Genomic DNA, 15,716 nt, shown 5'->3' on the forward strand with positions numbered 1-15,716 from the left:
CTCCAAGACGGATTAGAAGCCGTATCAAACACATACAGGCTTAGTGGTTGGCTGTGGCAACCGAGGATCATTTCGTTAGTTTCGTTACCCAAGGGAAAGAAGGTGATAGCGACTTATCGACTGGTATTCATGAAGGTCCAGGCGGGGGCCGTACAACGTGCCGTACTGCGTCATGACGTGCATTCGCTGACCTTCAAACCTACGGCAGCACATGGCGGCGTGTTCTTGTGAAGTGAAGACCAAGACTCAGGTGCTAGCTATGATGCATTTCGCTGAGAATTTTTTCGCCGGCCAAGTCTTTGAGTCACGACATGACGCTTGCCGTACTAAATAGTACGGTTCATCAGCTGTTTTCCATGCTCTACATGGCTTCAGATCACAATATCCCTTTGCCATAATGCATCGCATTTCCTGTAGCAATTCCGTCCGGACAGTGTTTGTGATCCTTCTGTTCGCGGCCGAGGCTTGGAGCTTGGGCGAGGTGCAGCTGTACGCAAACCAACCGCTAGAGCGTCAAGTTGCAAGATTGGATGGCCACCCAGAACGGTGCGCTTTCACCAAGACTATAAGATCAGCAAGGCGGATGTCGAGATCCTGCTTCGTGCTTTTCAGGTTCCAACTGAAGGGCCTGCGGCCGCAAACATCTTACGAAGTTCGCGTATCTTACCCAGCGACGGTGCGGTTGACGAATACTAAAGATAATTTGCGGCCTTTTCATGTGTTCAAACCAAATACTTGCATATGCATCCTTTGCAGACACCGGCAACAATCCAGTTACGCCTTTTGGGGGCAGACGCAGTACGCCTTAGGCAAGTTGTCCACGATGCATAGCCCCAACATGATATGTAGCAATATACATATTACCTTTTTCGTAGGCGATTGTTGGATACAGAGAAGTTAATCTTCAGGACGGACGACTCAGGCAAACCGCAAGTAAGACAGCGATATGCTGATAGCATATACGGAACAAGGTTATGATTGCTAGTATCTCATCTAAAATGTATTTAGGAGACAAAGGCATCGCCTTCCTACAAAATTCGCAGGGTTTGGACGACGCAAAAGTTGAACTCCGCGCGCGCGGCCGGTTCGTGCATCGGGACGGGCCCGGCGCTGGGCCCCTGGTGCTCGTGTACGACATCGGTGGGTGGAGCCCTAGACTTTCCAGAGCTTGGGAGGAGGCGCCTCCAATTGCACACGGAACACACACACACACACACAAACACTCTCAGACACACAGATAAGCACCCCAAAAATTAAGCACCCGCTGCTGCTGTTCCACCTCGCAAACGCACTCGACACCTCGCAGCGCGGTTCTGCATGTGTACATGTCCACGTGCCAAACGCGGCCAGGAGACACTGCATACAGGGGGGAGCTGGGCACCCAGAGGACACCCCGCAGAGCGCACAGAGCTGCGCGCACCCAGACCCACTTTGGGGGTTGGGGCCCTACTCCCTCCCACCTTGGGCTATCCTTGTCAATCGGATAAGATTCTGCTTTAAGTAAAATGGAGATAAAATCAACACTCCCAACCCGCTTTTTCGCCTGCATCAGTCAGCAGCACTCTTTCCCTCCCCTTCACCCCCTTCCTTACCGCCCGGCTTGCAATGGGCAGTTTGCCAGGAGGTACTGTACGGTGCCGTGCCCTCGGACTCACTACCGGTCATTGGCGTGTGTGTGGTGTTAGTGGCGGTGAGAGTGGGAGGGAGTGCAACCGGAGGAATAGGACGAAGCACAGACGATAGACGCTAGATGATCCAGGAGAAGACAAATACGGCATCAGGAATATTTATTTGACCCGCGATGACGTGAATAAGGAGGTGTTGACAGCGACGAATCCAGCTGAGTTGCGAAACGTAAATTTAGCTGCCATCCCCAAGTCCAAAACAGCCAGATGGGATAGTGAGAAGACTACCTAGCCACCGAGGTGAAAGGGAAGTCTTAAGGAAAGCAGAAAAGCAAACGAAAACGCAATGGTGTGAAAAAGTGTAGAACTAAAGGCGGCGAAGGGAAAAGGAAAGTGTAAGGTGAAGTAAATGGAAGGTCTACGCCGACGTCGCGGTGCAGGTCGTAAAGTCATTGGGGGAGGCGGGAAAGACGAACCACAAACGAGTGAAGCTGCTGGAGGAGGGGGGTCTGCAATGGCAATTCCCATGTGCATATAGAGTCTCTATAATAGAGACCCCGGCCGCCGCAAACCAAAGCCGCAACCCCAGCCCCCCCTTGAAACCCCCTGAATCCCCCCTCCTCCTCCCGCCTTTCAGGCTGCCTGGTTCTTCGCGGGCTTCTTCTCCCGGGTCCAGGTGCCCAGACTACTGCGCTGGGTGCTGTACGGCAGTGACGGCGGCGTCAGCAGCGGCAGGCGCACCGTAAACCCCAGCTCCTAAACCCATATACATACATACACGGCATTACCCATCACATCCAGCCACGCAGCGCCCTGAACCCAGGCGCCCCTCAGCACCGTTACAGTCGTAATTGTTTACAACCCCTTATCCTCAGACACAGCACGAAACACAATACGACAGCAGTAGCAGCAGTAGCAGCAGTAGCAGCCACCCAGGAAGCCCCGGCGAGGAGAAAGAAGGAAATTCGTTGGAAACGGCCAGAGAGAGAGAGAGAGAGAGAGAGAGAGAAGGAAAGAAGGAAAGCGACATCCTCCCCCCCTCCTGGTCCTCTGAGTGAGGGGGCCTTCAAAAGAAAAGGAAAAGCGAAAGGACCGAACACCCCGCTCTTCGACAACTGGGCACACGGAAATGAACCCCGACAACTGCGCACTTGCGTCAGGTCTGATTTCCCTGTCGTACATACGGCAGGGTGAGCAGGCGCTTGCTCGTCGTCAGCGGTTGGTTAAGTCGTTGCTGTCCAGCCGGCGGTTACCGGAAAGAGGCTGGGATGAGGCCACCATTGAAATGCTGATTCGGGTGTGTGTCGGGTGGGGGGAGGGATGGGGGGATGGGGAAGGCCGAACTCGCCGAACTCGAGGACGATGGGACTTCGAGGTGATGAGGAAAGGGGTTTACTTAATGAAAGATTTTCAGGGAAGACGCAGGTGGGGGAGGGACGGTGTAGCTTGGGGCCCTGGGGGTTCTGGACAGCGAGGTGAAGATTTTGGTTGGCTCCCTACTTACAGGGCAGAGTAACACACACATACGCACACACTCTTACATGCGAAATGTCTTTGCATGTCATGTGCATGCTTTGCAAGTTTTCTGCAGTGCTTTAGGTACGTGTGGTTATGCTTATCTATCTGAATGTGTCTGTCTATCTGTCTGTCTGTCCATCCAGCTGTTTGTCTGTCTGTCTGTCCGTCACACGCACCCACTCACCCCCACCCAGGACTGTTCCGCCATGGACTCGAACAACTTTCTGGATAACGTGGGTCTAGGGGAGCGGGAGGGGCGAGTGGTGTGTCCTCTGGTGGCGCGGCGCCATTTCGGTCTGGCGCACGGTATTGGTCGCAGCGGCGACGTGGCGGCGGAGCAACCCAAGGCCGCGGGGTCCTCGCTGCTGGCCGCCCTCACCAACCACCTGGCGGCGGATGCACTAGGGATTGCGGGTGGGTGGGTGGGTGGGTGGGTGGCTATTGGTGGTCGTGTTGGTGTTCGGATATCCCCTCGCGTCGTCAGAGCTGTCGGTCATTTGTTTACCCCCCCCCCCCGAGGCCCCGTCCCACCCTCACCCGGCCCCAGTCCTGTGCACTCTTCACTTCTTCTGTCATTCCCAACCCCAACCCCAACCCCAACTCAACCGTTTCCACGGGGCATCGGCACCGTTGCTTCTCTTTGACTCATATATTGTCATCAAAGTACCATCGTCATAGTCATCATCATTATCATCAACATCAGCTGCAGCAGCAGCAGCAGCATCTTGACTACATGCTTCTTCACCCGCCACCCTCCACCATCCCAACTCCCTCATATCTTATCTCCCGCGGCACCCACATACACCCACATACACACCCACACGCCCCAGGCCTAACCGGTATCGGACCCGTCACTACCCTCCCCCTGGCCACGGGTATGGCCCTGACGCTGGTTCTGCTGGCGCTGAGGTCCACGCGGCCCCCGGGTGCCGACCTGGTGGTGTGGAGCCGGGTGGATCAGAAGACGTGCCTCAAGGCCATCACCGCTGCCGGGCTGCGGCCGCATGCGGTGCAGCTCCGGCGCCGAGGGGACGAGCTGGTCACGGACGTGCAGGTTCGGAGTTTGTGGAGGTTGGGGGATCACACTTGTGTTAGGGAAGGTGGGGAAGGGAGGTCGTGAGGGGGGTTTCGCTGCACCGATCCACTCCTTCCTTCCCGCTAAGCTGCACGGGAACGTCATCCTCATATCGCCTCTCAAATCCCCCGCTCCCCCCCGGGCCCCTGCTGCCCCCGCCGCCGCCTCAGGCGATCTCCCAGGCAGTGGACTCCCTAGGCCCGGACAGAATCGTCGCCGTCATCACCACGACCTCGTGCTTCGCGCCCCGTGCCCCCGACGATGTGACGGCAGTTGCTCGACTCTGCGACACCGCTGCCGTGCCGCACGTGATCAACAACGCGTACGGCGTGCAGAGCCGGCAGACCTGCCGTGCCGTGGCGGCGGCGTGGTCGCGCGGCCGCGTGGATGCCGTCGTACAGAGTACGGACAAGAATTTCATGGTGCCTGTCGGCGGCGCGCTGGTGGCGGCACCGGCTGCGCGGCCGGGGCTGGTGGCGGCGGTGAATGGGACGTACCCAGGGCGGGCGAGTGTGGCGGCGCATTTGGATTTGCTGATGACGTTGCTGCACTGGGGCGCTGCGGGCTGGCGCAAGGTGCGTGGTCCGCATCAACCGATGAGAAGCTGAGAGGTTTGCGGCTTGTTGGGAGGTGGAGGGGGGCCACCTTAGGCAATGGGGGAGTAGACGCAGGGGAGGAGGAGAGTCCTTTCCTCTCCCCTCCAACCATTCTCCTTTTTTTATCTCTTCTCTCTTTTTCATATATTCTAGGTATATGTGTTTATATTCTACATGTATATTCTGTATAGATATGTGTATTTATTTCTCCTCAACAACGTGCAGTCCTTCTCTATTCCCCTTGCGGTGGCGTGTGCCGCCCCACACAGACTCACCGTGTGTCTACCCCCGAAACCCGGTGGCCCCAACGCGGTGGCCCTCCTCCCCTGCCGCCTCCCCCTCCTCCCCCTCCTCCTCCCCCGTGCTTTTCCGTCCCGCGGAGGACAAAGCGGTTTCCTACAGACCAATGAATACCACCGAGACAATAATTACTGAGTCCACTTTTTCACCCTGCCTGGCTGGCTGGCTGGCTGGCTGGCTGCCTGGGTGTATGTGGCCGGCATGCGGCGCTATCCGTCTCCGCAGGTGCTGTTGGAGCGCGAGGAATTGGTGCCGTACCTGCGGGACAGGTTGCGTCAGGTGGCGGCACGCCAGGGCGAGAGGCTGCTGGATACCCCCAACAACCCCATCAGCATGGCGCTGACGTTGGACACCCTGGTGACGGCGGCTGCGGCTGCGGCGGCGGGGCCGGTTGTTGGGAAGGAAGCTGCAGCGGCAGCGGCGGCGCTGCAGAATGCTGCTGCTGCTACTGCTATCGCTGCCGAAGCCGATAACGGGGACGGTGATGGCGCTGACGCGGCGGCGGCGGGGAACGAGGACTGTGGCAGGGGAGCTTCCGCCGGACCGCATCACAAGCAAGAAGAAGAACAACAACAACAACCGCAAGAACAGGAACAAGGCTGGCAGCAAGAGGGAGGAGGAGGGGGACCTGACGGGGCTCCAACGGCGGAGGCGGCCGCCGCGGTGCCGACGCGCGCGGTGAAGGCTGTTGTTGCCGTAGCGGCGACGGCGCCGCGGCGGCCGCCCGATGTGACCTTCTTTGGCGCCATGCTTTGGTCCAGGTAGGTGTGTGTGAGTGTGTGGATGGATGGATGGCGGTGCCGGGTGGTTTGGGTGGATGGATGGGTGGCGGTGCCGGGTTGCAGCAGCCCCATCAAGGGCGATATAGGGCAGTGTCGGGGAATTAAACCGCGGACAGGATTGTGAGCTGGCAAGGTGGTGTGTAATGGGTGCCGCGACAGCACGGGGAGTGGGTTGTGAAGGTGCCGGGTTGGTACGGCACGCTGGCTTAGCACCACACATGGCTTTGCTTTTGCCGCCGGGAGGGGGGCCCTGCTTCGGTTATTGGTTTGGTTTCCGTATCGGCTGTTGACCACGTGTGGCGCGGCTGATGTTGCTGTACAGGTGTGTTTCGGGCACGCGTGTCGTGGCACCCGGCAAGACGCAGAGCGTTGGTGGCGTGGCGTTTCGCAATTACGGCTCGCACACAGAGGTGCCGTACCCGAGCACCTACATGACGGCGGCAGCGGCGCTAGGGACGACGCGTGCTGACGTGGACGAGCTTGTCGTACGATTGAACCGCTGCTTTACCGAGTTCCGTAAGAAGTGCCACACCGCCGCCGCTGCCGCCGCCTTCACCGCCGACGCCGCTGACGAGGCCGGCGGCGTTGCAGAAGGAGCTGCGGTTGTGGGTACGACGGGAGGTGTGAGGACCCGGCGGGTAGAGCAGGAGGATGCGAATGGAGATGCCGCTGGCGTTGTCGGCGGTTCCATGGGCGGGGATTGCCCCACTGACGGCCAGGAAGGTCAGGTGGCGGAGGACAAGGTCGCGGCGTCAGCAACTAGTCAGTGAAGGGTATGGCAATGGCAGTGTGGCTGGCATAGCCGCGCCGCCATCTTTACCAGCCCTCCAGAGTGTGGGGACGACATTCGCAAAGCGGTGACCGCAGCCCTGGCGCCACACACGCACAGCCATTTGCGCACTTTCCCGTGCCGGCTGCGTCTGCGTGTGCATGTGTGGGTGTGTGCGGGGCCCCTGTGTTTTTTTATGTATTGGGTGCAGAATAGGACCGGTGCCTCCTGAAGCTCCGTAAGCAGAATACATGAGGGTGTTGGTGGTGATAAAGTGTAGCGACGCCGTATGCCTCACCACCTTCTGCCCATTCAAGTTTAGTGACGCAACCCTCTATTGCTGTTTGTTGCCTCCGTTCCTGCTCAGGGCGTCCGCCCGCAGGTCTGTAAATCGCACGGGTGGAGTTTTATTTGCGTTCTGGCAGAGCTTTTGGTGTACTTTTTTCGTTATGCGGCCCAGAGCTAATGCTACCGCTGCTCTCACTCACCCCGAAAACATGTTTTTCCGCAGACACAAGAGTGTGTGTGCGTGCTTGCATGAATGTTCTGCGTGCATGCGTGCGCCGGACGGCTGCGGTGGGGGCCAGCGGCGGCCTTTGCGGGTCCGCACTAGGACAGCTGTGGGGTTGGTTTGGCATTAGGGTCTCTGCTGTGACATCTGCTGCACATCGCCACGTCTCGTGATTCGGCGCAAGCACTTCTCCGCGGCGCATAAGACTTAATATATATTAATGTACCTATACACACATGTTTGTATGAAATTAAGTATCATTCTTGGTACGGGAGTTTAGATCGGCTTGTAACGAACGAACTTGGATAGGTAGCGATATCACGCTACCGCGGAGGGTAGGAGAAGCACTACCCTTCTGCCAAGCCTTTCACATTTGGTGCACTGGCAGGATAGGCAACCAGCAGAGTCCTCGCTGGTGGTTGCTCTGAACCTCCGCTTGCTGTCCAGTGGGACCAAGGGAAAAATGGCGGAGGAAGACAGCGCTTCACACCACGCCATGCCTTGCGGCACGCTCCCACCAGGTTCCAACGAGCGAAGGCCACAACACCCGTCCCCAAGACCCCTACAACATCCGTTAATGAAATACTCTCTCCCGGCGGGAGCCCACCGACTACAGACCAGATGGACTATAACAACGGGTCGTCGCCTCCTCGCTCCACCCCGCTCGATGAAATACCCAGCCAGCAGTGCAAAGAAGCGACATGTCTTATGTCTAGTTAGTTCAGTAAGAGGACATCAATACAAGTAATGCGATTGTATACATGGGGGTCACAGATGGACTACACGCCCCCTCCTCTGCGGTCGCATTCGGCCAGGCTGGGGATGTGGGACGTCGCACCGCTCCATATGCTTTGGCACATCCCCGGAGCGTGGTGATGAAAAAGTTAAAAGACATAGGAGATGCATTTGTTCCACGCCGGTGAGTTATCATAGCCAGAGCGCACATGAGACAGCGCTCAATTACGTGAATGTGCGTGCAGCGCGCGTACGCGGTCCTCAGGAAATGCTCTGCGATGAATGAACACGTCGCTCGCGAGAAGGTGCGCGACAGAGTGACGCGCGATGCGTTTTTGCTTGCGTGCATGCGCGAGCATGAAGGTGCTCCATCCCGCCAAGCTCCCTACCCCCCTCTTACCCTGGCCCCCCCCTACACGAGAGCATCAACCACGTGAAAACGAATATGTGCACTGCGTGTGAGAGTGTGTAGCTGAGTGTATGCACTGGTTTATGCTACGAAACCCAGCCGCATGCTGTGGCGACTGTGCTGTCGCGCTATGCACACCCAACATCACATGGCCTCCCAATCGCAGAAGCCGCCGACAGCAGGCGCCAGAACGCCAGGTACACACCTTCCAGGGCCCCCCGTTACCAAGGCCAGGCTAGGCCAGGCCGCAATGTCGGCGCCAACAACAGCGCTGAATTGGGCACAGGTTGCCCTAGAGCCTAGAACACCCACATCGGCCCAGCCCACAACATTTGCACACTCCATAGAGCACCCTACTATCTACTACTGAGCCTGCGATTGCCGCCTCTACCCTACAGCCTAGCGCTCTAACACAGCGCAATTGGCGCCCATATGTCCTCATCTACGCCCCCCATTGTAAGCAACCCTTGTGAGGGTCCCAAATCAAATCCCTCTCCTGTTCCGGAGCCTACCCCCAGTCGTCCTCCCTCCTTCCTTCCTTCCTTCGGACAGACAGACAAACAGATTGACAGGTTGACGCACCTTCGGGAGACCCCGACTAGATGAAACAGATCTCGAAGTCAGGACACAGGCAAGCTGTCATTAACGCGTCGTGCATACGAACGTATGTGCAGGTACGACATTCCAAGCACACCTTTTACCCGGTCCTTGGCGGTCGTGTCAGCCAACTGCCAACCACCACCCGAAATGCCCCCACCTGCTCACCATCTTCGTCCTCATCCTCTTCCTCAGGCTCCTCGTTCTCCTGTCCCTCAAGCATGACTCCACCGGCCTCTCCGCCGCCAGGGTGGGGCACCTGCGCCTCCCACCATCCCGCGTCCTTGTCCAGGAGTTCCTCACTTGCTGCCGAAGGGTAACGGCCCAGCTCAATAGCCTCATCCCGATGGCCGTCCTCCGCCTCCCCAACCAGCATCCCGGGACCGCCCCCTTCACCTTCCCCCCTTTCACCTGCATCGCCAAACGCAGCCGACACCTCCACCGCACCGCCGCTGCCACCGCCGCCGTCCGCTTCGGCGAGAGCGGCAGCAACGCCCGGGCTTAAGCCACTAACCCTGGCGCCGAAGGTACCATCCCGCATGTAAAACCCATCACCCAGCCCCGGTCCAGCCGCGGCTCTGGAATCGGGCCACGACATTGGCTGATCCTCGCCCTCGTACAGCAGCTCCAATCCCCGTCCAGACGACGAACCGGATCCGGATTCAACTCTCAATCCATATCCGGGCTCAACCGTCCCCTGGGCCCCTCCGTCGCCAGTGTAATCCTGATCCCCAGCTTCCGGGAACGCAAACACATCCCCAGCCTCAACCCCATACACATGCCCGCCGACGCCGCCGCCATCACCGCGGGCGGCCACGGCAGAGGCAGCGGTGGCGGCGGCGGAGCTCCCCGATTGCAGAACTACCGCTGCGGCTTCCACCGCCCAATGACCGTTCGTGCTACCGGTGCTGCTGTTGCTGCTGCTATCGATGAGGCCGCTGAGACCATTCAACCCGGTCCTGACGCCGCCGCCGATGTCCGTTTGCCTTTGTTGATGCAGATGCGGCTGCTGGTGGTGCTCATAGCTGTGAAGACGAGGCGGCCTGTGCAGCAGCTGCTGCTGCTGCTGCAGAGGCGATGGTAGTGGTGATGACGCTGGTGGATCGTGCTGGAGTCTTCCACGCGCTGCTGCTGCTGCAGCGGCGCCGCCACCGCCGCTGTTACTAGGGAAGGGTCCCTGGCTGCCGCTGCTGCTGCTTGCTGCAGCGACTGGCGCCGCGATGGAAGACATCGCCACCACCGCCGTTGACGAGGCAGCAGCCGGCCCAGGCTGACCAGTCATACCTTCAGAACCAGAACCGGTCGCTGCGGTTGTTACGGTCGCCACAACCCACGAGGACGGTGATGCTGATGTTCCCGCCGCCACCGCGGAGCTCTCCTCCCCAGCAGACCGACTATGCGAGCCGGTGGCCGATGCCGGCGGTGATGACGCCGACGATGCCGACGACGCGGGGGAGGACGGCACGGACGCCGCCGGGTTCCTGCCCCCGCGCAGCAGCGCCACATCCGTGACCGTGGGCGCGAACTGCACACGGTTCTTGTGGTGTTGGTGTTGGTGGTGGTGGTTGTGATGGTGGTGTGCAGCCGCCGACGTGGCGCCCAGGCGAGCTCGCCGCTCGCTGGACGATGGGGCGGTGGTGGGTCGGGACACCCCCTCACCACCTGAGGGGGTTAAGGAGTCCGGGAGAGGAAACATGAGTTAGTGAGTTAATTTTGAGTGTTGGCCACTCCCTAACCATGCCGGAATGCAAGGAGCAAAACGGAATGGAACGGGTGGGTGCTGGGTGGTGTAGCGCCAGCAGCCCCATGGAGGGAGCACAGCTGCGGCCCCAGCCGAGCATGGATATGGGATATTTATTTGCCCGAAGAGGAGATTCCCCCGCCGGGGCAAGACAGGGTGCGATTCCTAGATTTTCCCCCTTCGAGATGGAGGAAGAAGAGGAGGAGGAGGTATGGGTTATTCCTTATACCTGTGCCACATACACCGCTGCCCCTCGAGGTCCATGTGCACCACCACCACCACCGCTGCGACTACAGGTCCCAACCACTGTCACGCCCCAACACCAGCCTGCCCGCCACCCACCGCTACCTAGCCAGTCCTTACCTCCCTACCTCCCCCTACAGGAGCCCCACCCCATTGCTCCTCCTCAACCTCCTCTTCTAACTCACCCGACTGGAACTGCGCCACCATGTGCAGCAGCAGGTCGGGCACCGGGAGCTCCACACTGACGCGGCCCGCAGCCAGGACGGAGGGAACGGCGCTGCTGGGGCGTGCACCGCCCTCGTCACCTGCGCCGCCACGGCGAAGGCAACAGACGTATGAGGAATCCATGGAAAGGAGCGGGAGGTGTGCCGGGATGTGTGTGTCGGGGGGAAGGGCTGCGGGGAGAAAATCCTATGCAATGAAGCAAAGGTTCAACTGCCGACGGGGTTGTGGGGGGCCCCGTCCGAGAGGTAGCAGGATGATAAAATGGGGTTGCGAAACTTCTCCATACCCAGGCCAGGATGAAGCTGGCATGAGGTGACGTGATGCAGGGAACATGCGCGCGTGAGGTGAAGGGCGGCGACCACGACAATACGCCATACACACAGCCGTAGTAACTACTGCCACAGCATGCCAGCCCTCCCCCCTGCCCGCATTCAAACGCCTGATTAATCACCTGTGTACTGCAACATGTACGACAGCACCTCAGGCGGTACCGGCAACTCCCGCACTGCTCGTGCACGGAGAACTGACGGCGAGGCCGTGCTGGGCCGTACGTCGCCTTCCCCGCCGCCTGTGTACTGCTCCAGGTACGACAGTACCTCCGGCGGCACGGGCGGGCCGCGGGCGGCTGCATCGGGTCGGAGGGCCGACGGCACTGCGGTGCTGGGACGCGCCAGGCCCTCGTCGCCCGCGTACAGCGCCATGCGCTCTAGGACCTCGGGCGGCACCATGGGACCGTCCACAGGTCTAGGCACTGCAAAGGGCTGTTGCTGCTGTTGCTGCTGTTGGTCGCGTTGCTCCCGCCGCCGCTGCTGCTCCTGACGGTGATGGGACTGGTGGCTGTGGCTGTGGGATCGACGCCCCTGGTGATGGTGGTGATGATGATCACGATGTTGTTGCGCGTCAACCGTGTCGCCTTGTAGCTGCTGTAGCTGCTGTTGTTCCTCTTGTTGCTGCTGGTGCTGCTGTTGGTGATGGCCCTGGCGTTGGGCGCTGGGGCGGGTGTGGGGATACTGAAGATCAACAGGGGACTGAGCCACAGCCAGGGGCAGTAGCGGTAACTCAATCGACATCGAATCGTTCGGACCGAACAAAGCGCCGCCGCCGCTGCCCCTATCGTCCTCTATGTCGTCTGGAGTCGCTTCATCAATCTCAGCGCGGCCGGGGTTAATTTCCGTAGTGCCTAGGCGCGGCATGGGCCGGAAGCTGCAGGTCGTGTGGCGGGGCGACAAGCCTTGACCGGCCGCAGCTGGCGTCGGTGGCTGGCTGGCGGCAGCCGTCGCCGCCGCCGCCACTGGCCCAGCAATGCCTCCGCCTGACGCCGACGACCCACTCTCAGTGCCGTGCGACGACTCTGTCTCCGAGCGGAATCTGTCCTCCAGGGCAAGGCTGCCGTCTCTCCCATCGCCAGTACTGCCCAACTCTCCGTCTCCGTCTTCCTCCTCCTCGTCGTCCTCGTCATCCACCTCCTGCTCCTCGCCCAGGTGTCCCTCCTCCTCGTCCTCCTCCTCCTCCCCTAGCGGATCGTGCTCCTCCTCCTCCTCCTCCTCACCAGGGGAGCTGTCCAGGGAGGGCGTCCTGTCCGGCGTGTGTCCAGAGGAACTCGCGGCCTCATCCCGGTCGTCCTCCGTATCCTCGCCGACACCGTGGTCATGCGCCCTCCCTCGACCCACCCTGCGCCCCCGCCGCCGCCGGCCATCCGCCGCCGTTCCGGCCAGGTCAGGGTCGGGATAAAAGCCCACATCCACAGTCGTGGCTCTGTCCAGGAATTGGGAGGTCTCAGGGCCCAGAGGGAAGAAGGGCGTGGTGGAGATGAACAGCTCGCCGGAGCGCTGTGGGCCAAGAGGGGCACCGCCGCCGGAGGCGGCGCCAGCGGATGCCCGGGACTGCTCCGAGACCGCTGTAGGCGTTGCGGCTGCGGTCCCGGGGTTGGCCGGGACCGAACGTACGGATGTGGGCGAACGCCTGGATTGCTGCTCCCGATGACGGTGGTGATGATGGCGATGACGATGCTCCTGTTGTTGCTGCTGTTGTTGCTGCTGCTGTTGCTGCTGCTGTTGTTGTTGTTCATGGTGCTGGTGGTGTTGCTGGAGTTGATGGTGATGCATGAAGTGATGCTTGCCGTGGTATGACGGCGACGGCGGTGACAGGTGCAGGATCCCCGCAGGCCGCCAAGGAGGTGGGTGGTCTACGGACCCCTCACCGCTGCTATGCTGCTGGCAGGGGTGCTGACGTTGCTGCGCGCTACCAAGAGGGGATCTAGATCTAGATCTGGATTTAGACCTAGATCCAGATTCAGACGTGCTCCGGGAGCTGTCATATTCGCGGCACGCTGGCGGCTGTCCTGGCGCCAGAGCAGGCCGGCGCGAGGTTGAGTTTTGTTCCGTCTGGCCCTGCGGCGACGAAGGCGACGACGACGAGGACACGGAAGGCGAGGCTTGGGTCCAAGTTGACTGCAGCTGTGGTACGCCCTTTGGCGCCGCCTTGCCTTTGCCGAGTGCCTTCTCCTCGGCTCCTCCTGCTGCTACTGCTCCGGTGGCCGCGGAGCTGTCCTTCCTCGTACTGTTCGCGGGGGAGGACTCCACAAGCGGGTCCCAGCTAGGTGTCAGCGGCGTCCTGGGCTGAGCAGCAGCGGCCATGCCTGCATAGAAGATCAGTAGCGGACAAGACGGACCGGGAGAAAAGCGGGCGCGGAGGGAGCCGCGAGGCGAAGGCGGGGCGTGGGCGCTGCAGCGATAACGGGTCTGTGCGAGGATTGAGCATGGGTCAGTGCTCCTATGTGTGGCCGAAAAATTTATATTCATACATTCCCCGCGACTAGGCGATTAATTTTACGGACACAGTCACCGCAAGAACCCGCACGGTCGCAAGGAGTCCGTCCTTGTCAATGTCCTTCCCCTCCTCCGCCTCCTTCTCCCAGCACGATACCGCCAGCGGCCCTTTCCTCCCCTCACCTCCCCGTGCGGTCGTTCTGTCCTACCAGCGCAGTCGTACTAACCAACAAACCAACAACAGTCCGGAAGGTCACGGCGCCGGCCGAGGTGGCGTGCACCCTATCGCACCCTATCGCCCCGATAGTGCGAGTCTCACAATTGGGGTACATAAGGGACCAGGGTTGGCGGGGAGTCCTGGGTGGTTCATCCCGAGGACTTGCGCAGCGGCAGTGGTCGCATTACAGCCGAGGCAGGGGGTTGCAGGGGCGGTGGTGGTCGATAATGGCGGGCCCCCTGGAAGGCAAGAGCTGCCACCGCCAGAAACATTACACCTATATTTTCGAATAATACACGTTCAATGATTGGTGAGCTATGCACGTTGGGTGGGAACACTGCGTACGTCACAAAACAGTAAGCAAAAACCAGTATTATCGGAAGTGCAAGTGATGGAGAGCTATACACTGCTAATGGGCTTCCCCACACGCACAAACGCACATATGCACAAGGACCGAAAGGTTCAGTGAGCTTCAGTACTATGAAATTCGCGCATGCCAGGCGCGGAAGGCCCTAGGCTTTACTTCGCCAGCTGCACTACAGTAACAAGCTCCCGCAGATGGCGGTGTCCACAGGGTACGACTTTTATTTTAGGGACGCCCGGAGCCCCAGCCCAGGCGCCAAAACTCCACTCCTGCCAAATTCAGCCCATCAGCCAAGCAACGAGCATAATATGGAAACGGCTGCTCTATATCCCCCCCTATTCGTTCGCCCCCTCCGTACATCCACCCGTACATCGTTGTCATATACACCACACGGCATTGCCTGATACAAGAAAACGAAAGGAACCGCATCAACCCAAACACCTATACCCAGAGAAACTAGTACGGTACTCGGTTCTAAAATTATACACGGAAATGCTGTGCAGGGCTGCAGTATCAAACGTTGTCGACGAGCAGCAGCAGCAGCAGCAGCAGAGTGGCAAAGTATCGTTCATGTTCATGTGCCTACTCCCCACCAGATCCGTTCATGTACGTGTTCATGCCTACTCCCCTCCAGGTCCTGCAGACGCAGTAACAACCGCCAGCACTATCCATTATGCGACGCACGCTGTATCACCGCCTCGCTCAACGCACTGAATTACATCCGGCCTCCTGCGCCTGTCACTCCTATCATTCCACCAAAATGGCCCCCTGCTGAGAGCCCCGCAGAGCTGGGAACAGGGCCGTAGCTTACGGACGTTACATAGCTCATTGCCTTTCACACGCCACTACCGCCTACCGATGGTTTTGCCTGCTTCGAAAATCCCCCCGCTAACCTGTCTTGTGCCACCACCCGATTCACGCACCCGAAATCCGCTGTACAGCCTCCTGCAGCTCCTGCTGCCGTATCGCCTGCAACTCGTACCGCGCATGCAGCTGTGCGTATTGCGCTCGGAGCAGAGCAAGCTCATCCGCCATCGAGTCGTTCTGTGGCTGCTCCTGCTGCTGCTGGTGTTGCTGGTGTTGCTGCTGCTGGACCCGATGCTGCTGCTGGCAGGGTGGCGCCTGCCACTGCTGCTCCACCGACGGCGCCGTCCCCGTCACCGCAGCCGCCGCCAGGCCTGCACGGAAGGAGACCTCACTGTTCGAGTCAGCCGCCCCGTGCTGCTGCTGCTGGTGCTGCT

The 15,716-nt window shown here is 59.9% G+C and overlaps 2 protein-coding genes across 2 annotated transcripts; one reads left to right on the forward strand and one right to left on the reverse strand.

The window, feature by feature from the left end:
• Positions 1 to 2,754: 2,754 nt before the first annotated feature.
• On the forward strand, positions 2,755 to 6,666 carry VOLCADRAFT_66969 (uncharacterized protein; the record flags this gene model as incomplete). Its single annotated transcript, XM_002956298.1, has 7 exons — positions 2,755 to 2,922; positions 3,338 to 3,557; positions 3,974 to 4,197; positions 4,389 to 4,793; positions 5,340 to 5,471; positions 5,799 to 5,875; positions 6,219 to 6,666. 7 exons carry the CDS (start codon positions 2,755 to 2,757, stop codon positions 6,664 to 6,666), a joined length of 1,674 nt encoding a protein of 557 aa, XP_002956344.1.
• An 877-nt stretch (positions 6,667 to 7,543) lies between these two features.
• VOLCADRAFT_119359 (uncharacterized protein) lies at positions 7,544 to 15,510 on the reverse strand (the record flags this gene model as incomplete). The annotated part of the gene is made up of 5 exons (XM_002956356.1): positions 7,544 to 7,615; positions 9,078 to 10,579; positions 11,087 to 11,206; positions 11,578 to 13,764; positions 15,399 to 15,510. The coding sequence occupies 5 exons, from the start codon at positions 15,508 to 15,510 to the stop codon at positions 7,544 to 7,546; spliced, it is 3,993 nt and encodes a 1,330-aa protein (XP_002956402.1).
• Positions 15,511 to 15,716: the final 206 nt, after the last annotated feature.

This window comes from Volvox carteri, assembly GCF_000143455.1.
Source record: "Volvox carteri f. nagariensis unplaced genomic scaffold VOLCAscaffold_60, whole genome shotgun sequence".
Classification (NCBI taxonomy): Eukaryota; Viridiplantae; Chlorophyta; class Chlorophyceae; order Chlamydomonadales; family Volvocaceae; genus Volvox; species Volvox carteri.